This window comes from Phacochoerus africanus, chromosome 5 (genome assembly GCF_016906955.1).
Source record: "Phacochoerus africanus isolate WHEZ1 chromosome 5, ROS_Pafr_v1, whole genome shotgun sequence".
Taxonomy (NCBI): domain Eukaryota; kingdom Metazoa; phylum Chordata; class Mammalia; order Artiodactyla; family Suidae; genus Phacochoerus; species Phacochoerus africanus.
This window is the reverse complement of record NC_062548.1, coordinates 112,125,083-112,151,455: the sequence shown is the minus strand read 5'-3', so window position 1 is coordinate 112,151,455 and position 26,373 is coordinate 112,125,083. Positions and strand designations below refer to the sequence as shown.

Sequence of the window (26,373 nt, the reverse complement as noted above, 5' to 3'; positions counted from 1 at the left end):
TCCACTTTGTAGTCAATTTTGAAATTTTTATAAGTCTATATAATAAATAAGGAATAAATATTTACAGTACTCAAAAGCTTATCTGAATGATGGGAAATAAATCACTAATATGTAAGAATATAATTTCCACACATATATACAGGTGGGTAATACTAAATTCAAAAGATTACATAATTTATCTCAGTTCTTGAGTATATAAAGTTGGTATTTAGTGAATAAAATGTAAATTTTTAAATAAAATTGGTGCAAGGCATCTAAAAATTGTGCTATTTTGGCATAACACTGAAGATATAAATGTTCTCCAATGTAATATAAATACCCAGTGTTAGATTAAAATAGGTATAATCTAGTACATACATGATGGCCAAAAATTAACTAGTTGAATTACTTTTTTTTTTTTTTGCCAAAGTGACTAGAATTAGTCTATACTAAAGAAAGAAATACAACACCATACCATTATTTTAGTTGGAAGAGCCGCACCAAAAATCATGACAAAAAAACCCCCACAGAACTGTAGGAAAATCCAGTGGTTTTTTTTGTTGTTACTGTTAATGATTTCTTGCTAAAAATTCAAGTAAGAGAGTCAAATTGCTTAGAGCACTAAAAAAGCATAGCAGCAGTGTATGGTCTGCAATGATCTGAAAAACACTAAGAACGTTCTTCAATGTTTCCTCATTTGCAGACTACTGCCTATCAAACACCATCTCTGAATTTTACAGGACTACGTCTATGTTCTTGTTACCAATCTTGAATTTATATTGTATTATAATACAGTAATGACACAAAGTGATGTCACACACAAAAAGGCAAACTACGTAATTTTAAAAGCTAACTTTAAAATATGATTCTAATATCTGTGATTAAAAAAATCACATAAATATGTAAAATATAAAAATACATCCTTAACATACTTTAACATAAGAGCTAAAGTTTACCACTTCTTAACATAAAAATTCTGAAATGGAATTAATAAAAAAAACAATTTTCATATGTACCACAGAGCAATAAGTTTAAATCAGACTATTTTGAGTTGTGTAGCCCTTTATTAGCAACTAAAATAGAAGGTATCTGTTGTACAACATGGGTAGTAATTGACTATAACTGGAGATTTATTATTTTCTAATACAGATCATTTATAAATGCAATTTCTTTATTAAAAAGCTTCCACCCTTTTTGTTTGTGTACAATTTTGCAAAACTATTCTGAAAGCGGAGTATATGTGCACAAGTCTGCAAAGAGTGCAAATTTAGGATATGGTAAATGCTTTACAAGTTACTTTCAAAAAACTGACTGCCACAACTGGGCCTTTACATTGCCTCTTTTTTTGATCGAAATATTTTGATGCCAGCCTTCCTTCCACTGCTCTAAACTATAAAGCATTTTTTTAATGAGTTGAAATTAAGGAAGGACTACACCTACTAAAAAAGAAGAGAAGAAAGTTCTATTAGTTTGAGGTTTCGGAATCCCCCCAAACCAGGACCAGTATCTTGGTAAGGGTTAGGCTGGGACCCTGGACAGAGTATGAGTATGTGCAGGTGGCATCCCTGAGGATTCAGAGCTTCAGTGAACCGTGAGTGCTCCAGCTGCATAACTCACTGAACTGTCTTGCCAGTTTCTACACTGGCTTGACTGGGCATAATTCAAAAAGGAAAAGCTCATGTTCATTCCATTCTTCTGTAGCTCTGTGATAGCCTAGAAAAAGAAAAAACTGGTTATAATAAGCCGCTGCAGTGACAACAATAGATCCTTAACCCACTGTATCACAAAAGAACTCCCAGGATTTTTACTTTGTGAATTGGTTCATCATTTTACTAAAATTTTATTTGATCCAATTCAAACTTCAGTAAATTAGTATAGCTTATGCTAGTTTAAATTTCAGAAATCAGTGTAAGTCCTTAACAGGCTTTTCTTCCAGTCAATCGATAGTGCTCAAAAGAAAATCTTTCCTAATAATCTATAATATATTATCTTTTAATCTCAATAAAGTAATACTGGACCTTTAGGTTCCAACCCTGGACTATTCTAGACTACATTACCATCTCCAGTATTTCTCTGCCTCTCCAAGCAAAAAACCCATTATTACTTCCTCCTTCCATTCCTAAGTATACAGTTTCTTCTTTTTTAAAGAGTCTTGCATTTTCTTTCAATGTCAGGGTTTTTTTAAACTAGTGGGAAAATTAATGCTATTATCTTTTTAGAAAATACAGCTAACCAAAACTTCTGCCCCTTTACCAGTCTTTAAATGAAGTATTATTGTTTTTGCTGTAAGGAGAAAAACATATACTTGTCATCTACTTTGCTTTATTAAATTACAAATACCTAAAATTCATGATCATAATCTTCCATTTGAGAGGTTTACTTTGGTTTTTATTTGTAAAAAGCATATTGGAATTGGCTCAGAGTGAAAGAAGAATGAGTTTCTATTCTGAATAACTTTCTATATTTAAAACAAAGTATTGACCTAACAGTGACAAATAACTTTGTTTTAAATATAGACAGTTATTCATATTTAAAGTTGTACTTAAAATTATTTATATTTAAGTTATAAAGTATAAAAGTACAGTGAGAAATAACTTTAAGTAACCAAAACAATAGAAATTTAAATTATATTAAAGGTACTAGAAAATTATATATACCTAAAACCAAGCTAATAAACTATCACAGATGATAACAATTAAGATATTTTGAAACATCATAGGATCAAATATTAAAAATCAAGACTTACTAAGGATACTCACATTTAATAACACCCCAATGGGATGTCTTCCACATATAGTATTATGGTATTTCTTCAAGTAATTGCTAAAAGATACAGGGTCTAATTGTTCTATAATACTCATACCCTAAAAAAAAAAAAAGAGGAAGAAGAGAAAAATAAAAGAAAAAGAAAAAAGGACAATTTATTACTTCCTAATTACATTTTTAAAGCTGTTACTTAGAGCTAATGATCATAATTTTTCAACTAAGGAGAAGTAAAGAAAAAACATCAAACTTTGTGAAATATCAAGCTCATTCATCAAAGGTAATCTCATTGTAATACATACACTTTATTAATAAAAACATTTAATCCCAAGTTCAGTTCTCTCTGACCTCCTAGTATGTTTCTACACCACCTTCCCCAGTTGTTACTTAGCTCACTATCCTCAAACATTTCACGATTTCATATTTTCACATGTATGAAAATGAAAAAATATAAAACTGTAAAATGAGTATATGTATTTTAAAAAGTAAACCTGTCATGAAAAGTTTTATATGAAATATAAAATTAAATTCGATATATGGCTCTTTTTCCCATTCCCATTATATTTCTCATATCATTGGCAAAAACAATCAAGAGCTGGTTATAATTTAATTATTTCTGTAATATATACTTAAATATCAACAGTGTGCAAGACATTTTGAATTATCAGTAATTATTTAAGTATGTGGTAAAAAGATACCACAAACTAAGAAAATAGTTAATGTATTTTTAATCGATTTAAAGCTCATAAAAGACAGATAAAAGCTTAAGCAAAATAAGTCCTTACAAACAAATTTTAAAAATAAACTTTCAATCTCTTTATACTTTAAACAAGAATGCTTTACTTTTCAAGATTTTAATCAAGGATCAAAATGTTTAGAATACTATTGAAACAACCACTATGACATTTGTTTACACTTATGCTTTACCCTACAAAGGCACTCAAATGATGTGTTCATCATATATTAATACAGAGCAACTTTAACTCATCTAAATCAAGCAGATAAATTAATGATTCTAACTCATCCATTAGCCAACTACCTTACCTTGTTTTCTTATTCATGTAAAATACTTCACATTTGCGTTCAACAAACTGATTTATTACCCTCTGGGAGAAATATAAATGGTGTTTTACCTAAGGGATTAGCTGATATATTTTGTATGTGGTTTTTTAAATTGTATTCCAACATGTTTTAACAAGCAGAGTGTAAAAACACCTATAATAATCACATAAACACTTATTTAAGAAAATGATGGCAATCAGTATGTGACATAGTACAAATTTCAGTGGCAGCATCAAAATTTTATTGTATAAAGAAACTTTCTTCAGAATATCCAAGTGTTTCATAAACATTATATTTTTCTACAAATAGCTAAGGATATGTGAGTATAGTCAACTTTCAATTGCCTGCACATCAGTTAGCCACTCTCAGATTAATGCACAACCAGTGTTTAATGCTAAGTTGGTTTTCTCCTGCCAACTAGGAGGCTTCCAGGTCAACATTCTCCACTGACATCTGGTGCAAATCCAGAGAAACATGAACTAATTTAAAAGTTAAACCTAAGATAAACAATTAGTATTATAATTTTGGTCATAGAAAATCACTCGAAATATTTCTATAACAAGTAGTAATGCAGAAATAGATATAAATCTCTTTCATAAACATGGATAATCAAGGCATAACTCTCTAAAGATGAAGAAACAAAGGCATAAAAAAAGTTCAAAAAATTTCTAATCCTAGACTCCTTATTGACTTTGTTTCATGTAATGAGACACACCAACAATCCTTTAATATTCTCACATAGCTACAATTGGTGTTCGTACTGTAAAAGAACTTCTGATGCTCCTGGATAAAGCCTAGGACAGCTTATCTCAAACAGAATTCCACTCACTAATAAATTATACAACACTGAGGTCCCAATGTGTGTATTAATATTAAATCTCAAAGCACAATGGCAAATATGCTTTTGAATATATTTATGTTTTCATGCTAACAATTTTGAAATGACTATTATCAAAAATTCAAGATGAAAATGCAGCTTGATACTACTGCCCAAATTCTAAGAAGATGAAATACAAAAGTGCTTCCCAAATATGCCTAAATAACTTTTATATTCCTTAAAACACTGGAAGATATGATCAGTAAATCTAAAGTCCAAACAATGGAAAGCTTGCCTGGAGCCTGGTATATTGAGAATCTGAACACATGAACTTAACCTAACAGGAAGCAGTGAAGTGGGTCACTACCCATTCAGCTCTAAGATACAAAGCAGAATTATAAACACCATCGTGGTTTCTGAGGAATTTAGCAGCTTCAGCAAAAAATCCTCAGAATGAAAGTCAACTCCCTACCTTGAGAACAAGAGTGAAGGGACTCTATCATTGTGCTGACTCTCCAAGGAATGACTGCAGCTCATAGTGTCAAATCCTAAGTGGCAATACTAAACTGAATAGGTAATTTAAACTGGCAGAGCTACAAATTCAGGATTCCAAAAAGGAACAAAAATCTTTCCTTCTAAAAATTTTAACTATCTATACAATTATGTAATTTAAATTGTATTTAATTTTAAATATCACCATTTAGAAATAATCTCCCACTAAAGTAACAAACAAAAAAAGAGTAACAAAAAATTTTTAGAAACCTTTGAGAAATAAGAGCTAGAATCATGTTGTTCAATTATGAACACATAATCAATAACACACTATCAAATCATTAGGACTGTGGTCTTGTTTTTTAAAGTAAGGACATACATTTATATTGAAGAGATGAGTACACATTTAAAGAGATGAGGTAGAAAAAAGGAAATATTCTAGTTTCTTTAAGGGGCATCAAGATACATCTTGTAATGAAAGAAATTTTATGGAAAAAAAACCATCCTAAATACAGCCGTGCCAAGAATTAATGTACCAATAAATAGATATTTTAAAGATGATGCTGTAAAACCTATTAAAAAGATGACTACAGAAACTACTGGCCTAAGTTCAAGAGAAAGTATGAATGTAAAAAAAAAAAATGTGAACAATTTCACTTTCAAAAGAAAAAAAGGAAGAAAAGTAGCTGAAATTCAAAGTAAATGAAGTGACTGCTAATAACTCTGGAAAGAAAAGAAGTTACAAAGATGACTACAATGTTTTCAGATTCTCTCTGCCAAATCATAAATAACATACCAATGGCCATAAGGAAACACTGGTCTACATCAAAAGTGGTACAGAAAAAAAAAAGCTATGATCGTGTAATATACATAAAATACATACAAAATGGCTAATCTTTCAAGTATGTAATCTAAAAGGCTCATGAAAATTAGTCTTAAAATACGTTCTGCTTTGGTCACTGTAATGACTGAAATTGCAGAGTACTAATTACCAAAATACATGGCCAGTAGTCAATATTATAAGACTTTCAGAATCAACATCTCTTACAACTAGTTACTCCCCTGCCCACAAAACTACAACATTTGGAAGATCCAGTTTATTTTCCTATTAATTTTTCTTCCTTATGTTTTCCTCACATAATTAATTTCTAAGATATCCAAATGCTAAACATAAAAAATTTGCAAAACAAAAAATTAGAAATTTTTTTTTTGTTTATGGAACCTAAAGTTTATTTCCTAGCAATTTAATAAGACTTTTCTGATAACAAAAAGGACTTAACACAATAATCTTCAAAATATTAAATATAAAATTTTATACTTAAAAATAATCTTTTCACTCTATCAATCCTTCCAAAAGTATAATTACTGCAATTCAGAACTGCTAACCTTTTTGCAATACTTGTATAGAGAAGCAAGCATCCTACTACCTTTTGCTTGAAGAGATTGTACATGAAACAAAGATATTAATTCTGAAATGGAAGAAATTATTTACAACATAAAATGACATTTGAGAAAAGAAATATAAAGGAGTTCCTGCTGTGGCTCAGCAGTAATGAACCCAACTAGTATTCATGAGGATGCAGGTTGGATTTCTGGCCCTGCTAAGTGGGTTAAGGATCCAGCTGTGGTGTCGAGTGCATACACAGCTCGGATCCTGCGTTGCTGTGGCTGTGGCCTAGGCTGACATCTGCAGCTCCAATTAGATCCCTAACCTGGGAACTTCCACATGCTATGGGAGTGGCCCTAAAAAAGATGAAAGGAAGGAAAGAAAGAAAGGAGAGGAGAAGAGGGGAGGGGAGGGGAGAGGAGAGGAGAGGAGAGGAATATACAGTGGGATATTCACCATCTGGTTATATAAATTAAGAAAACATTGTATAAGAGTCTAACAATGAGTATACTTATATACATATATGTGTAAAGTTATACATAAATGAGTATATGTATAGAGCTAACCACTATTTTAATTCATTTATTCTAACTCCCAGAATTGACTTAAAAATTGAATTAAAAGCATGCTAATAAAAGAACAGAACACTTAAGAGCCCTTTAAAAATTCTGTATAAGTAGGAATATTTCAGTAAATGGACCACAAAAATCAAGTCCAAGTCAAATGTTAAATTCTAGCATATTAACATGAAGAAAATACTCACTATTTATTCTGAAACTGTATTCTAGCCTATTTAAATAAAATTTTTAAAGTTAAGCTCTGGTAATTTCAGACATGTAAGTAAATCAGATGCAGATTTAGAAGTCAACCTAAAGCTTACTGGTTATACTTAGAATTTCTGAACAAAAATTTCTAGTTTCAAAGCCTTAGAACTAAGCAGAAGAGGCAAAAATTCCAGAAGTAATGAGAATCATGCCAATGGATAAACGCTACTCCTTCTGCTCTGCCTCAAAGTAAGAAATGAAGGTCTATATACCAACTGATCATATACATCAAGAAAGACAAATAAAGCTAGTCCTTTTAATATAACCTAACAAAACACAGTTAGAAGGTTAAAAGAATTATTAAGTATGGATTTTTACACATAACACACACAGAATAACAAATAATATTATTTAAACGTGTCCACAATTTTAGGAAGTTCCAAGGGATGCTATTATGTTCAGTAACTTCAGATCACCAGGTAAACCAATGTTTTGGGGAAACATTTCCCTTGTGCTAAAAGTATTATCAATTCATCGATTTACAAATTCTTACATTTGCAAAATTAACTGTTGCTTAATTAAAGTTTACAAATGATTTAAAGAGCTGAAGAGAAAACAAGGGGGAAAAGATGAATAGGAAATTTCGTTCAACAGATCAGAGGCCACAGTAGGCCAGTTCATACTCACCTACAAAGCTAGTTTAGGAATAAAGTCATTGGGACTTTCAAATTACTGAAAGAGGATCTCCTGGGGTGGGTATGGGCAAGTTTATTTTGAAAAAGTTCCACAAATGATTTTGGTTGTAAACATGGGGTTGAGGATCACTAAAGTAGACAATCTTATCTCTGCCCTGGCTTTCATTACTATCTACATTTTGAGAACTCCCAAATTTAGTCCAGGCCTATTCTCTGAGCTCCAAACCAATACAGTCAACTCATTAGCAAACCTTTGCTGACTATGAGATCTCAAACCTATGAACTTCTTTTTTTCCATCTCCACAAACACCACCCCAGTCCAAATTACTAACATCCCTCCCTTAAACTCCTGCCAATGCCCACTGTTACTGTTCCTGGCTCTCTTGTAGTATCCATTCTCTTCACAACCACCAGACTGACCTTTAAAATAATCATTCCACTTCTCACTTTATTCACATAAACTTCTTACCCTGCAATATAAAGCCTTACATTATCTGATCCCTACTTGGCTCTCCTACCACAGCTATACAACTCTTTCCCCTACCTACTATACTCCCACAACCTCAGCCTTTTCTCTTTTCTTCTAACACATTAGCCTCTTTCCTATCATAATGTTTTTTTTTTCCAGTTACACATGTAAAATATTTAATGGTTTCTTTATCATCAAATTAAAGTCAGTGTTAAAATAAACTTTGTGGAATACAGATACAGTTGGGTCCACACATTGCAATTAACTGCAGCCCATTGCCATCTGTCCTATCTAAGGTCTTTGCAATGGTAGTTCTGTCTATCTAGAATGCTCTGCCTGCTGATCTTTACTTGGTTTACTTCTTCTTACCATTTATATCTCAGTTTAATATCCTCCCCAGGGAGTCTTTCTCCAACCACTCAATCTAAAGCATCCTAGAATTATATACTATTTCAAAACCCTTTCGATATTTTCTGTATCACACACATCACTGTTAGAAATGAATTTACACACTACATCCTTAACTTTAAAAAAATGTGTACCTTCTCTCATTAGAGTAAAATTTCTGTGAAAGACAGTCAGCTTGTTTACTGCCATACCTCTACCAGTTCCTAGAACTGTAAATGCACTCAAAAATAAATAGTGAAGAATTACTGCTGTGGCATAGTGGGTTAAGAATCTGACTGCAGCAGCTCAGGTCATTGCAGAGGTGCAGAATTTGATCCTGGCCTGGGGCAGTGGGTTAAAGGACCCAGTACTGCTGCTGCACTAGGCTTCGAATTAGTCCCTGGCCCAGGAACTTCTATATGCTGCAGGGCAGCCAAAAAAGAAAAACCTGGTAAAATAAAAACCCAAATGCTTACTCAGTTGACATCTCCAGTTGGATTCCTTAAAGGCAACTGCAAATATAACATTTGTCTAATAGGATTTATGATCACCCTATGTCCTAAAAAATCAAGTCCTATCTTCTTATGCTAAGTGATCAGAACCAAGACCTAACCAGCAACATAAGCCAGGTATTCAGGAAGTATCTTTTTTCTTTTTTTAAAAATGTATTTTTAAATACAACTTTTAAAGGCTACATTCCATTTTACAAGTATTACAAAATACTGGCTATACCTCACGTTGTACAATACACCCTTGTAGCCCACCTTATACCCAAGAGTTTGTGTCTGCCACTCCATCCCATGCTGCCCTACACACACACACACACACACAGAGGTAACCACTAGCTTGTTCTCTATATCTGTGAGTCTGTTTCTTTTTTGTTACATTCACTAGTTTGCTGCATTTTTTAGAAGTAATCATTCCTGATACTTCTTTCTCCTCCAAGTTCAATGGATATCCAAGTTCTATCACTAATTTGTCTCTATAAAATACACTGGACACATCCACTCCATCCCTCTCTTCCACCATCACCAATCCATCCACTGTCTAAGTTACCATTTCTTGCCTGGATTACCAAAGTAGTCTACTCATTTCTCCTCTAGGTCCCCTCCAACCCACTTGCTGCACTGCAGCTCTATGATCTTTTCAAATACAATCTAATTTTATCATTTTCCAATTTGGAATCCTTTAAACAGACTATTCTAGATTCTTTATCTCACTTTTCACCATTCCCCCATGCATTCATCCACGGATTCAACAAACAGAAATACTGAGTACCACTGACAGGCTGATACAAAATGGACAAAGATCTTGATCTTATACAGCTTATAATCTAACAGAGGAAGTTACTATCAACAAATCAACAAATACTAAGTCACACAGTAATAGGTACTAACAAGAAAAATAAAGCAGGATAAGGTCATAGAATAACTGTTCACCACAGAGGCACAATGTAAAATTATGGGCACATTTCTAGGTCGTCCCAATAACTAAAGGCTATTGGGAGATTTAGTGGGTGGAATCCAAGAATGCTGACTGTCCTGCAATACAGGACAGTCCCACACTCAAAGAGCTGTTCTTATCCTATAACACTTTCGCATGCCCATGTATGTGGAAAAACATGCTTAAAATTATCTATACCCCAACTCCATTCTACATATAAACACAAATAAGTTTTGCATGATTTTAATATACAGATTTCCCAGAAACAGAATTATCATATAAAGTAAGGAAAGGAGTTCCTGCTGTGGAGCAGCGGGATCAGCAGTGTCTCCGCAGCACCAGGACTTAGGTTCAATCACTGGTCCAGCACAGTGGGTTAAAGGATCTGGTGTTGCTGCACTTGCAGCATAGGCTGCAACTGCGGCTCAAATATGACCCCTGGCCCAGGAATTCCACATGCCATCGAGCAACCAAAAGGGTGATAGGGGCAAGGAGGGAAGACTGTATTTTGTTTAGTTTTCAACTTTGATAAGAACTATTAACCATTTTGGAAAATCAGGCCACCCAGCAATGTAACTTGGTAATGAGTCATAAACAGAAAATAACTATTTAAGTTTGTATGTTGCTATTACATTAATGAGACTATGTCTAAGCATTTAACTACTTCGCCTCTTCTAACATAGTTGGGGCTTGGGTACTTACATTATTAAATATATCTTAATTTCTTATGAATTACTTTCCTTGTATTTCTTTCTCAGATTACAATTAGGGTATTCATTTAATTTAATTATGTATACAGGAAGATTATATTCACTAATTCATTTATTTGAAAAGTATTTGCTTAGTACCTACTTATGTTCCAATTGCTATTCTAAGCACTCTGGATACATTAGTGAACAAAACAAATATCTTCATCTAACGAATAAGTTAGAAAAGAAAAAGTGGAACACTGTAGGGTAATGTGAATTAGGAATGCTGAAAAGATGAAGTGTAAGATGTAAAAGTAAATAAAGTGGTCAGTAGGCCTCACTGGGAAGGTGAAAACTGACCAAAGCCATAAAGTGAGCCAGTCTGGGGCAAAAAGGGCAAAAGCCCTAAGCTAGGCACAAATATGGCATATCAAGGAACAGTAAGAAGACCAGTGTGTCCACGCTGCCTCCTAAACATCTCACATCTCTGCACTGTAATAGCTTCTTTCTAAGTCTGTTCAATCTATAAGATCCATTAAGTCAGAGACCATGTTTCTCTTCTTAGTATCTTCAGCACTTCACGGTATCAGACACACAGTAGATATTCATTAATCATCTGCTATATGAAGAAAATAAATGATACAGAATCAAAAAAGTTTTCTGAGACAACTGAGAACTAAACCTCAGAAAAACAAGATTAGAAATAGTGGCCAGAAAAGAAATCAATTGATTGAAAATGACAACACAACAAAACCAAAGGAAAAGTTAGCGAATTAAAACCCAAACAAAATTCTGAAGGTAAAAGTACTAGGCCATAATTAAATTTAAAGTAACAAGATAAATTTAAATATGATAAAATCTCCTAGGTATCTAAATTTGCATTCATTCCATTTGGCTTTCAATAAAATATGCTACTCAATATAATTTACTTATAGTTTCAGATCCAGATGCCTTACTAAAATTTTTTATCTGTTTTAAACCAAAAACTCTCACACTAAAACATATAAACCTTTTCACACTGGTAAAGTTGACTTTGACAGATCACAGACTTAAACGCTGACAGTTTAAAGACAATTTAGAGATCAAGTTTCTCCAAATTTCTTATCTCAGAGGTGACAAATAGAGGATAAGAAAATTGAAATGACTGGTTAAAGATCAGAGCAAGTTAGCGATATATCTGCTAGATTTAATATTCTGTTTATAAGTAGATTCCAAAATTATTTGTATGGCCTTAAAATATTAAACATTACTTAAAATATTAAATAGTAAATATCAAAAGAGGTAGTGACTACCATACTACCTCAAGGAATATGACAGCAGAATCCATGTCTACTGTACTCCTGGGCTACTTAAGAATACAATCATATTTTTAAATTCTTATTTAAAACTAATTCAAATTCCATTTAAGAAAAATCCAAATGGCCAAAAAATAGAATTAAATAATAAAATAAACTAGGAATTTGCTATGGTTGTTTCTGCTTAACTGTAACTAATGACATTAGTATCTTGTTGTCCTAAAGCTAAGAAGACATTCTCCCACATGGTATCTAAAATGTGTATCTAATTATTCAAAGTATAATTAATCAAATAAAATTAAGATGAAGGAAATTTCTACTAATAGAACAGGGATTATTTTTATTATCAATATTCATGATTACTTTTATATGTATAAAAAAAGCATTTCAAACATTTAGTTAAAGATAGGGAAAGAGGGATATTATTAGCCCATTATATATGTCAACATATTGTCTTGAATCACTAATCTGAAATTAAAGGAAAAAAATCTTAGAGCATTAAAACCCCACACCTGAAGGACTTACCATTTTATCTAGATGTTCAATGGATCTATAAATCTCCCCCTGGGATTCATCATAGTAACTGTAACGGAACCTTTGACCTTGAAACAAATATCATGTACAAAATAAAATAGGGAAAAATTAGAAGCTAAAAAGAAAGCAAGCGCTTACCAAATAATTTCAGTTCTCATGGAAGGCAAAGCACAGCTTAAGCCTCTGAGAAAATCATTCCCAAGAGCCCTCATACATGAAAATAAAAGGCATATTTGGGAAGGTAGTAATAAAGAAATGATTTATCATCAGTGTTTTATGATGTTAAAAATTATTTCAAACTGTAAAACCTTAAAGTCACAAGCAATACAAAAGACTAAGGAAACAAAACAGCTTAAAAGTTAGAAGCATTGTTAAACATATTATATCTGTCTATAATGGAAAGTAACCCAAAGAATATGATCCAAGAAAATCTGGCTTTAGGAAATGATCTCAATGTAACAAATCAATGAAAGCTTAGCTTCTGTTGCACAAGTGCAAAGATTTAATCTCTACTACAGAAAAAAACAAAACAAAACATGTAGATCAGAGATATATGTGGCTTCTATGATTTTTATGACCTTGATAAAAAATTTAACTGATTTTTGCACAACTTTCTACTTGGAAAAGGATCCACACAAGTGCCTTTAAGTAGGATACACAAAAGTATAAATACAACAAACATTCCAACTCTGACAATATCTCAATAAAGATACAAGCACAGAACATTCAATGTTTAGCTATTCTCTGAAGAACAGAGAAGGTAAAATGGAAGAAGCTTAAAAAGAGGTAGAAAACAAAAGGCTCAGGAAATAAATTTTGCTTCCTACCATAGTCATATAAAAGCCAGAAGTTAAATATATTCACAATTAATTGCAGGTTATTATTCAACTGACTATGTTGTATTTCAAATATATCTAAAACCTATTTTTCAGGAATGCCTTTATTTCCGAGAACTCATTAGTTTAATAGACCTTAAAGATTCACCAAAACACAATTCTAAAGGTATCAGAGTACATTAATCGTGTACATACACACTATGCATCTTGTACTTCAATTTTAGAGCAAAGTGCACATATCCAATTATTATCCTCACACCTGAGGACAAAGGTTTCTTTGGCTGGACAATTATGGTTTGTAAGTTTTCTATTTACCTTTACTAAAAAATATTATCTTATAAATAATGAGCCATGCAACATTATAAACCCTTTTGATGTTCTTTTTCAGAAAAACCACACATCATAGTTCTTAACATTTCATTAACTTGTTGATGCTAATCATCTCTGATGGTCACTTTTCTACAATTTACCATATTTCCTTAACTTTCACATGTTAATATTTTTTACATACACTATTAATGCGGCAGCTTATTCCCCCCCCAAGCTATTATTATATCAATGTCACATCTTGATATGATACCCTGGAATCAAGCAATAGGGTACTGAGACAATTACCTGCATTCTGAAAAATAACAAGCTTTTTATGTAAACATTGAAGATTACTATATGTTGCCATAACTATGAGATACATTACAGTCCTTGCACTAAAAAAATTCTTAAATAATAAAATTTCTGACCAGACCAAAAGTTGTAAAGGATGTACTGTGACCAGAATGCAGCTGGTATACACTCTGGAAAATAGTTTGATATTATGTAATAATGTTCAAGATACAGATAAAAAGTTCTTAACCAGTGACGATTCATCACTCAGCGCCCCTATATTAAATAATTCACCAGACACTTCTTTCAAAATTTAGAGTTAGGTATAGTTTTTCCTTAAAGTATGTACTTCCTCCTACCTAACAATGAGAATTATGTAATTCACCCTAGTTTTCCTATTTGCCAGGTGGCTATCAGAAGGCTCAAAGCCATATCACAATAACTTAGTCAATTCACTGGTACTAAACTTCTATTTCAAAGTTCCTTTGATAAAGCTGCCCAAAATCTTCTGTGAAATAATCTTGGGCAAGAAAATTCAAACTCACTGTCACTGTAGTTAAGAATAATACCCTTGGAAGAAATCAGGACGAATATTCTTAAACTTGAAATGCCTCACGTTTATACTAAGACATTCTTTTTTTCTTGCTTCTGGTGATAACTGCTAGTTTTAGTTGTCAATAATCTCTGTGACTACAACATACTTGTCGTATCTGAAGACTACTACTCTCAGGTGTAGAGCAAAATCCACGTACTTTGTGATATTTGCTACTCAAAAGTCTTTTCTACTTATTTCCAAGTTCAGAAAAGCTATTTCAAATGGCTAAAGTAGGTCAAACCTGCCTTAAACATAAGTCAAAAGTATACCTATATTTTAAAATGCTGTCTTGTTCATATGGACCATTTTCAATATAACTTTCACTTAAAAACTACTTATGAAGTAAGAGAGAAGTACACAGAATGTTTAAAATACTGAATGTGATTTAATAAAAATGACAAAATACACAGAAAATCAATAAGCAGATGTTTAATATTTTGCTATCTACTTTTTAATATTTTGCTATCTACTTTTTACTTTTTACTATCTACTTTTTAGTTGCCACCTCGCATTTAGTAGCTGAAGAAATGAGTAGAAATATCTGGTACAGTCTAAAGAATGTATCAGTTAAGAAGCTATTTCCGTACTCATATAGCTATAAAACTGAAAAAATGTAACAGCTCAAATTGCCCCACAATTTTTTTTAATTATAGAAGTATTTCAAAATTACTTGAGTAATTCATTCTGGTCCCTTATACTTAAAGAAAGCATCTAATTTAAATAGTTACCATCATCCTAGCCTAAATGTATATACATATGTATGAATATGTGTGTGTGCACATGAGTACACACACACAAAAAAAAGTTCAGTTAAACATTACTTTGAATTTGAGTTCAAAAAATCTTTTTTGTTTCCAATTATGAAAAAAATAAAAAATAGTTTTAATAAAGATTTTATTTAATAAGAAATAAAAGAAATGACAACAAACACAATATACTGATCATAAATGCACCTTTAAATAGTTATTGTTCATTTAAAATATATGATTATTTCATGTATCTCATGAGCAGACATATTTTGTTTTACAATATTTCTAACATTCAGTAAAGTGTATGCATCTAAACTGAACAGATACAGTTGCCTGTGTACCTGGAGAACTGGACTTTTATACGTATGAAAAAAGCATATCACATAGTAAGAGAAAATTACTTACCTGAAACTTATCCTTTCAGAAGGTACACTGGGAAAATGGATTCTTTGAGCCCCTGTTTCAACTCCAAGTATGAGCTTTCTAGCTTTAAGAGCCATTGACACTGCCCTTAGGGGCAGGCACAAGCTTTGGAACTCCCCTAGTGAGTATGTCAGTAGTTTCTTCAGGTGCCTTCCCTCAGTTCTTTTCAAATTCAAAAGATGAGAGGAAAAATAACCCAAGAACAAAAAATCCTGTAAAGCAGAAACCTTACTCTTTGAGGGAAGGAGGGTAGCTCATTTGTGAATCCATTCCAGAGCACGCTTTCTGAGAAAAAGAAATACAGGTAAGTAATTTTCCCATCTCCAAAGGTGACTGGTGATTAATGAGTGGATTCACAGAGTGTGGAGAATAAGCTCCAGGGATGTCTGTTTAACACACAACAATCAACTAATGAGGACAAACGTAACAAATGAATGGTACAAGAACCAACACTACTTTCGAAATACCAAAAAAAAGGGGAAAAAATTAGATACCTCAACATTAAGCTATATACTAGCTAGCAGAAATAAACAATAGCTTGGAAAGTTGTTCTATAAAGCCCCCAAAAGATCAGTAAGGCAGACTCTTGAGATGTAATGTCCAGTAACAATTGTACTGTTATACATTTTATCACTTTATGTTTACATGTTAAAATGTTTTCAAATATTTGAGTTAAACCTCACAACAAACTGTGAGATAAATTATCAGGCCACTCTGCACTAAGGACCTAAACTGGGGAACATTCATTATTGAAATCACTACCAAGGAATGAATAAATGTATTTCATTTTAAAAATTATCTAAGAAGCATAAAATATGAGTCATTTTTATAAGCAAAATACTATAGTCCTTTCATTCTCAAGTCTTAGTTCTATTGGCTTTATCTCAAACTTGCAAAAGATCAAAAACCTAAAGATGTAAAATCAGCATGTACCAATATTTGACAAATACGAAAGCCTGAATAAGATATATTTTAGGAATGAGCTAATTTACACTCAAACTGATTTAAATATGTAGAAAATAGTTATACCCTCATACTCAAGAGACTAACAACAGAAAGGAAGAAGAGTATGCATGAATAATCATTTATTAATATATATTAACTAGAAATCTGAATAAAGATATAAATTGTGTAAGTATTAAAGGAGAATGCCAATTTTAATAGTGGCACATATTTATAAAAGGAAATTATGTAAACCCAGACAAATGTTAAAGTTTATAGATAAAAATCCAAAATTGCTGAATTGACTGTAGTATAAACTTTATACATATTTTAACAAACTAATATATCATTAACGTTTACCAAATAAATGTATCAAAACTGTCTGGAACTCAAAATCACCATTTAAAAGGATAATTTAAAAGAAGCCTGATCCACTTTTAAAGAATTAATTTCTGTTAGATCCAGTTTCATTTAGAAACTTCTCAGAAGTTAACTGAAAATTATATTAATGAAAGTTGTCAATAATCTAAATTTGAAAGTAAAATTTCAGAGAGCTAAGGAAAATACAAATATTAACGGTATATATGGAGAAGGGCAAAAATGAAATACAGGAAATAGAATCAAAATTTTACTAATCAGAAAAACTAAAATAGGCCCAGACAAAATTTTCTTCTATGAATCTATCCTATAGGATGTGGAACTTGGTAAGTACACAAAGAATATGGACATTACTTAACCATCGTAAAACTCAAACACTCGCAGTAAACGTCCTTTTCACTTATGTCACTCTTCCTGATAAAGCAGCAAAGATGAAAAGAGGTAGGATCATAAAAACATTACCAAGAAAACATCATTTAACTTGGGGAGAGGCACAATAAAATCCAGGCTCCTAACTCTCCCTTTGCTTATCCCACTCAAAAAGAGAAACTGAGTGTTTTAAACTTTCTATTTTTTACCTCTAATATCTCCTTCAAGTCTAAATAAGAGCTCAATAGGATCTGAAAGATGAGTATCTTTAAAACAAAATATTCTTAAAAAAAAAAGTCATCATTCTTATAATGGACATGGGTTAATAATAATAATCTTGACAAGGCAAGATTCTTCCAATAACGCACGTATAAATCTCCCAACTGTCTCTATTACCAAGTTTCTCCCTTCATTCTTCACAGAAGCTGGATATTATATAAAAAGAAACAACCACTAGAAATGAAAGATGTCAATACTGTCAGTATTCTATATTATCCAACAAAACCAAAAGAAAATTCCACTGTATATATCTGAGTAATTTGTCAACTGTACCATAATCACTTAAGTGATTTTTCTTCAAAACCCAGCTATTCAGAAATGTGGGATGTGTTAAGAACCTAACTCAATAAAACTTTTAAGATCTCCAAGTACTTGAGAAATTGAAACCTTCCTGTGAAATGATTTAGAATTCAGTGTTATCATTACTTTGGCATGGTAAAATCAAAACAAGTATAGCATCTTTAAAACAAGAAGAAACTACTAAGCATCATCTTCGTGAGAAAAAGCTAGACTTCTGAGATGGAAATATAGCACTCATTAATTTAGAAAAGATGATCAACGTCACGAGAGCATGAATTTGAAAAATATGAAACAATTTCTTTCTTTTTTTTTTTTGTCTTTTTGCCTTTTTGCCTTTTCTAGGGCTGCTTCCTGCAGCATATGGAGGTTCCCAGGCTAGGGGTAGAATTGGAGCTGTAGCCACCGGCCTACACCAGAGCCATAGCAACTCAGGATCCGAGCTGCACGTCTGCGACCTACACCACACCTCATGGCAACGCCAGATCCTTAACCCACTGAGCAAGGCCAGGGATCGAACCTGCAACCTCATGGTTCCTAGTCGAATTCGTTAACCACTGAGCCACGACGGGGAACTCCTGAAACAATTTCTAAGTAAAGACAGTTTAACCTATAACTAGCCAATGATTCATAATATTTCAATAGGAATGTAAAATAGAAAATGAAGCTTACTTTATTTACAAGAATGACAGTTACTATTACTATTGTAGAAAGAAGTCTACCAGTTTAGAAATAGTGTCTGTGTAACTCTTTCCACTTACCCCCAAACTTCCATCCAATTTCCTAACAAGAATTAGTAGAGCACTTTCCTTAAGTACAATGTAAGCACTTAAATGAGTATTGCTAGTGATACTGATACTTAAAATTAAACACTTGGGAAAGTTCTATTACTTAACCAAAAAACATAAATGTAAATATGTTTTAGTCCCTAAATGATTCCCATAACTAATATTTATCAACCTTTGGATTTTTTTTTTTTTTTTTGGTCTTTTTGCCTTTTCTAGGGCCGCTCCTGTGGCATACGGAAGTTCCCAGGCTGGAGATCTAATCAGAGCTGTAACCACCGGCTCACGCCAGAGCCACAGCAATGCGGTATCTGAGCTGCGTCTGCAACCTACATCACAGCTCACAGCAACTCCAGATCCTTAACCCACTGAGCAAGGCCAGGGATCGAACCCACAACCTTATAGTTCCTAGTTGGAATCGTTAACCACTGAGCCATGATGGGAACGCCAACCTTTGGAAATTTTGAGTTCTTTTTTGTAATTATTACCAAAAAAATCCTATCTTGCTATTTAAATTTTAAAATTTTCAAGAAATCAGGAGATCAAATGGCCTAAATCTCTGAGGATCTAGCTAGACTATGAAGTAAAATATATTTTTCTCTTTCAACACTGTACTTATATAGTAGTGGAAGAGGATTTGTTTGCTTTATAACCATCAATGAGGTAAAACGCAAAAGTCCACATAAAAGAGCAATATTAAAACATCTCATGTTTTATGTAGATTTATGTTGTGGTTGCACATGATGCCAACCTAAAAGAAGAGTCTAGACCCTGAGAACAATATCAGAAGAATAAATTATTTAAATTATAAAGTGATTTCAAATGATTCATAAGAGCCTTAAAAGTGACGAGGGGACACATGCTTCAAGACATGTTTTTCTAAAACATATGGACATGCTTTATTAGCAACACACATTCATAATACTAAGAAAAATAGATTTTTCCCAATAATGATACTCCCTAGTTTTATTACTAAACTTCAAAATTCCCAAGAAAAGAACTTTTCAAGAACCTACCTACCCAGATCTAAATAATACATTTACATACATAAAAAATAATTTCTACCAAAGGTAGCGAACCAACTAGCAAATGAAATTTTTTATTAAAGACCTCTGAGAGCCTCGTAAGGAGTTTGGCAAGGTAGCACAGCTACCTGCATGCCCTAAATCAGGGCTTCCGAACCCAAGCACTATTGACATTTTGGGCAGGGTAACTCTTTGATGTGGGAGGCTGACCTGTACATTGTAGGATGCTTATTTTACAGCTTTCCTGGACTCTACTCATCAGATGCCAATAACATCCCCACCTCCTGCTCCACCCCAGCTGTGATGACCAAAAAATGTCTCCAGGCATTTCCAAATGTCTCCTGGGGGACAGTGAGCCCCAAATGAGAAATTGGTGCCTTAGACAGAAATTCTTACCTACACCATTAGGGGGGATGTTATTTGGAACTGAAGTTTCAAGTCCATACATAGCACGGCATGAGGTAAGAGAAGAAGAAACCAGACTAATCAGGCCTGATAAATGTTGAATCAACTCTGGCAATCACTAAGACATGTAAAAGCCAGGGTTTCCTATATCTCATTAAGGATGTTTTTCTGGCCATCCTAGCAATGTTATCTTAAAATTTATGGTCTTATGCCTTATGTTTTCACTATAATCAAAGAAATAACTAAAGAATGAATAGATACGGGTTGGCAACCTTAAACCAGTAAATAAATGAGTCAAAGAGATGTCCTAAAAAGAACAGAGTTCAGAAATATTCTACAACAGTCATGGATAAATGAGAGCAAATTGTATCCAAAGAATTAAAAAAAAAAAAAAAGGTAAAAGAAGGATCCATACATGTCTCACTTCCTTTATGATCTATGCACTGTGAAGCTTCCTTATTCTTTTAATTCACAATGATAAGAAAAATCTCTTAGAAGTCCTTATCCTTATAAACCATTGCCAATGAAGATTACGATACTAATAGCTAACACGTTACAACCTTTGGAGGGTAGCTCTAAACTGACGGCAACTGTGGGCAAAAATTAAGCACCAAAGGAAAAAAAGAAAGAAAGATAGGAAATGTGGAAAAGGACTGGCATAGCACACAGTGCTCTTCTACATTCTAAAGAACATTTGTTTTACCCACCAAAAAAACTAACTCATAGACTCTATCACACCCCTCTACCTGGAACTGGGATTAAAAGATCTTAACTCCCACTAGCCTAAGTGTCTAAGCAAGGATGCCCTCACAGTGTGAATCCAATTATACCAGTCGCCTTTGGAAATGTATCCATAATCCTCTATTACAATCTCATCCTTTTTCAATGATCAAAAGACTTTTTTATTCACCTTTAAACACTGCTGCTAAAAGTAAAACTTTCCGAGGAAAGTGATAAAGAACTGAAAATCAGAACTTAGAATGAAAAGATACCTTTAACCACAAGTATATAATATCTACCATGATATGTTAAAATCTAAAACTTACCCCAATGGCAGAAATCAGAAGAAACCACAAAGAGATTACTAGGATCCGCTAGATATTTACTGAAGAGTTTTCCGAATTCCTGTTCTTTTGACTCACTCAGAGCTCCAACCAATACAGGAATAATGGTAAACTCATCCTTATGGCTTAAAGAAAACAGAAAAAAAAAAAGAAGAAGTCATTTAAGAAGTATAAGAATAAGAATAGTTTTCCAATGTGTTGGCACTAAAAAGTGGAACATTTATTAATAGTGATATGGATAATACACACATAATATTCGTGAATTCTTAAAAATCTATAAACTAATGTTTAAAGAATACCATTTAAAAATATGACAGGTACAGAATACTAAAAATATCTATTTAAATTACAGAAATGTACAACACATCTTTAGGTAAACAAAGCTATGTTTTACTACCAGGCATAACAATATCCTCAAATATAAAAATAAGCCCATCAGATTAACACCAAGTCAAGTCTTCTTAACTACCTATAAAAGCTGCAATTATCTGCCCAATGCTTTGCAATTTTAAGAGAGCATTAAATTCTTCCTCACTTATTTTAATTCTATCCCATTATAAATACCACCATTTCTGGCACTTGTTCTATAAACCTGCCAAGTGAGACCTACAAAGCTTATCTAGACTCCCATAAGATTCACCAAGTACACCTTACACCTGTACTAATAAACAGATACAGGACGCTCTGGAGATACAACTCAAATTTCACTGGCATCTAAGGTGGTCATAGAATTCAAGAAAAGTAGGTATTAATTTCTAGCAGCAAGAAAAAGACACCACGCCCATCCACAATGTTTATGGCATATCCACAAGTCCCTTTTTCACTCTACAGATTGAAAGATTTATGGAAAAGGAACAGAGCAGATTAATTAAGAATAACTGTGACGGGCTAAATAAACAGACTTATTAAATGTTTCATTGTAGTAAAATTTTACTTACATATATTCAGTATTATTTATATTCTAAATGATCCCACATTTGGAATTTTAGAAGCATGAATCATGTTTGTCTCAGTTGCTCTGAACAGGACTTTTTAAAAAAAAATCACCATTTTAATAAATGCTTTCTAACATCATAAATTGATGTAGGACAAACAAAATTCATAAAGGGTCTTTAAAAATACGAAATTTAAGTTATACCAAAATAAATGTTAGCCCAGCTTCAGAAAGCTAAATTCAGGGCACCCAAGCGCCTCCCCCAAAAAGGCCCCCTTACCCTTGTCAATTGCGAAATAAACAGATCTTACAGATCTCCAGTCCCTCTGCAATGCAGGGGCTTCTTGGGCAGAATCTGCATCTATGGAGTAAGAAAAAAAGAGGAAGCTGGCAGAGGAAGCTGCCGTGGGATATCTCTTTCTCTGATTCTTACCAGTTTGCTTAACAACTGCATGAATGAATAGGGGCTCTTCAATAAGTTAAGAGTGATTATCATTTGAAAGAAAAGAATTTGAGCTCTAGTAAAAATGCTAGAAGTCGGTTATGAACTGTTCTAACTTCAGGTACCACCTACAAAAATAAATACACTAAGATTATCAAAGAGTCTGAAAGTAATTGTGACCACAGTAGAGAAGCAATTATCCAAAGTATAAAAAACAAGAGTCAGAAGAAATAGGGTCAAGTACTATATCACATACAAATAAATGTTGGGAGCATGGGTAAGTCACTAACCTAAAAATGTATTTCCTTATTTGTAAAATGATCACAATTTAACACCTATTTTATAAAACTGTTATGAAGTGAGGAATACTATAAAAAAGTACTTTGTCAACAATAGTTGGTTACTCTAAAAAAAATAACACATCTACTCTTCACAAAAGCCACCAAATCACTCAATTAACCTCAGTTTGAGCTATCTACACACATGTAAAAGTCTTATATTACTTAGAAATCTAAGCTTTGAAACAAGATTCGTCCAACCACTTCTTTTTTAGAAATTACTTGTTGTTCTCTATCCCCAAAAGAACAAATTACAGATTGGCTCTGAAATGTAATATTCCTAAATTTCAGAATCCAAGCTGTGAAGGAGTTGTTACTTGGTAAAGGAATATAAAATCTTGCCCTCGAAAAACAATTCTAAAACTGGATAAAGCTGTTCAAAAAACAAACATTTTGTGTTCTGGAAATCAACCAAAGGTAAAAAACACAATGAGGAGAGTTTATTCATGAAAAAGAAATTGAACTTCTTGGGAAAAACAGTGGAAGCCTGGCATCTTACCAGAAACTGCCTCTATCCCCTCCCCCTGCTCCACCAATGTTATGGTACAAGCAAGGTAAGGTCAGCTGTGATAATCAGCAGATTCACTCCTAAAGGGAGCTGACTTTAATTTGGAGCAGTGAGCAGAATACCCACACCCATCAGGAAACAGAAAATCTTAAAGATTTTGTAGCTTCAGATTACCATACCAACTGAGGCAAGCCACAAACCTGAGGACTCCCTAGAAATATAACAAGATCTTGAAAAGGAGAAAGCCATAAGGGATTTGATAAATTCACATATTCTGATGAGGGGACTGATGCCCTCCATATAACCTGGGCTGACTAGGAGGCAGCGCATATGTATAGGGGAGGTCCACAAGGCCCTAAGCTCCCCCAAAATGCCAGGTGACTGGCACGGTGACAGCAAGCACAAGGAAAAGTAGAGACCTGAAAGATAGCAAGCTCTCAAACATCCCCAGCTAACTGGAACCCTGCACACATGCACAAGGAGACCAGAGAAGACCTAATAGAAAGTAAAGGAAGCAAACTTAATAACAGCCTCAACTTTGAATGTGCTCACCAAATGCACACAATTTACTAGCAGGGTAAAAGCTTTACTGTCTCAAGGTGTCTAAGCACAACCTCCAGATAACCATTAGCTAAGCACTAAGCAATAGACACAGGAGTGAACTCTAGTAAGCCAGGGTAAAAATATATATGAATTTTAAAAGCTGAGGAGATACATCAATAGCCATAAACTCTGGCAAAGACAAATTCTGCAGAAAGAGTCCACAAAAGTTACTTTACAAAAGATTGAATGGGGGTTCCCTGGTGGCAAAGTGGTTAAAGAGCCAGCATTGTCACTCTTGTGGCTCAAGTTCAATCCCTGGCCCAGGAATTTCTGCATGCCATAGGGATGGCCAAAAAAAAAAAAAAAAGAATGAATGAAACAACTACCACTACCACCCCTGCAGAAAAATTAATAAAATTAGAATATACTTGCTATACTATGTAAAATGTTCACAATCAAAAAAAAATTGTCTGGAGTTCCCATCATGGCTCAGTGGTTAACAAATCTGACTAGGAACCATGAGGTTGCAGGTTGGATCCCTGGCCTTGCTCAGTGGGTTAAGGATCTGGCATTGCCATGAGCTATGGTGTAGGTTGCAGACATGGCTCGGATCCCGAATTGCTGTGGCTCTGGCGTAGGCTGGAGGCTACAGCTCTGATTAGACCCCTAGCCTGGGAACCTCGATATGCTGTGGGAGCAGCCCTAGAAATGGCAGAAAGACAAAAAAAAAAAAAATGTGAGCCAAAGAAATAAGAAACTGTGACCCATTCTCAGGGGGTAGGAAGGGCATCCAGTAGATGTGTCCAAGAGGGACCACATATTATTAGATTAAGCAGGCAAAGATTTTAAAAGTTATTAGAAGATCAAAGAAACAAAGGAAACTATGCTTAAGAAGTTTAATATAATACATATGTATAGCAACAATGACTACAGTATATATCACCAAAGAAATGTAAGCCTTTAAAAAAGAACCAAAGGGAAATTTCGAGCTGAAAAGTATAAGTGAAATGAAAGTTACTAGACGGTTTGAAGAAGAGATTCAATATTACATAAAGAATCAGTAAAATTAAAGATAACATATACAATCTGAAGAACAGAGGAAAAAAGACTGAAGAAAAATGAAGAGTGCACTGGAAACATGTAAACAACATCAAACATACCAGGATTCACACAATGGGAGTTCCAGAAAAGTTACAGTAAAATTAAAAAATAATGGCTTAAAACTTTCCAAGTTTCATAAAAAATATTAATCTACAGATCTAAGAAACTCAACAAACCAAAGTAACATGAGTATAAAGAAATCCTCATACAGGGAAAGAATCTGAAAAAGAATGAATATGTGTGTATGTACAACTGAATCACTTTCTTGTACAGCAGTAATTATCACATCATAAATGAACCATACTTCAAGAAAACTTTAAAAATTAAAATTAAAAAAAAGAAAAATTGGATGGAGTTCCTGTCGTGGCACAGTGGTTAACGAATCCAACTAGGAACCATGAGGTTGCGAGTTCCACCCCTGGCCTCACTCAGGCGGTTGAGGATCCCGTGTTGCTGTGAGCTGTGGTGTAGGTTGCAGATGTGGCTCAGATCCCACGTTGCTGTGGCTCTGGTGTAGGCCAGTGGCTACGGCTCCAATTAGACCCCTAGCCTGGGAATCTCCATATGCTATGGAAGCGGCCCTAGAAAAGGCAAAAAGACAAAAAAGAAAAGAAAAGAAAAGAAAGAAAAATTGGAAAGGAAAAAAAAAAAGATCCCCAACCTAGATATATCATAACGAAACTGACAAAAACCAAAAACAAAGAGAAAATCCTAAAAGCAGGAAAAGGAATATGACTCATTACTTTACAGGACAGCCTTTTCAACAAATGGTACTGTACAAACAAAAGAAATAAAAGGTATCTTAATGGGAAGAGAAGAAGTAAAAGTGTCACTCTATGCAGATGACATGATTTTACATACAGAAAACCCTAAGGACGCCACACAAAACCTATTCAAACTGATCAACGAATTCAGCAAAGCAGCAGGATACAAGATTAATATTCGAAAATCAGTTGTCTTTCTGTATACTAAGAATGAAGTATT

At 33.5% G+C, this 26,373-nt stretch overlaps 1 protein-coding gene across 2 annotated transcripts in view; it reads right to left on the bottom strand.

The window, feature by feature from the left end:
- Positions 1–1,023: 1,023 nt before the first annotated feature.
- The window catches only part of MEMO1 (mediator of cell motility 1), a 109,629-nt gene continuing 84,279 nt past the window's right edge, over positions 1,024–26,373 (bottom strand). For both annotated transcript variants that reach the window (XM_047782335.1, XM_047782337.1), the window contains 4 exons: positions 21,506–21,648; positions 12,768–12,844; positions 2,739–2,843; positions 1,024–1,692 (listed from right to left, as the gene is read on the bottom strand). In XM_047782335.1, the coding sequence (XP_047638291.1) occupies positions 1,561–1,692; positions 2,739–2,843; positions 12,768–12,844; positions 21,506–21,648 (457 nt within the window). In that variant the 3' untranslated portion in view covers positions 1,024–1,560. The remainder of the gene's footprint in view (positions 1,693–2,738; positions 2,844–12,767; positions 12,845–21,505; positions 21,649–26,373) is intronic.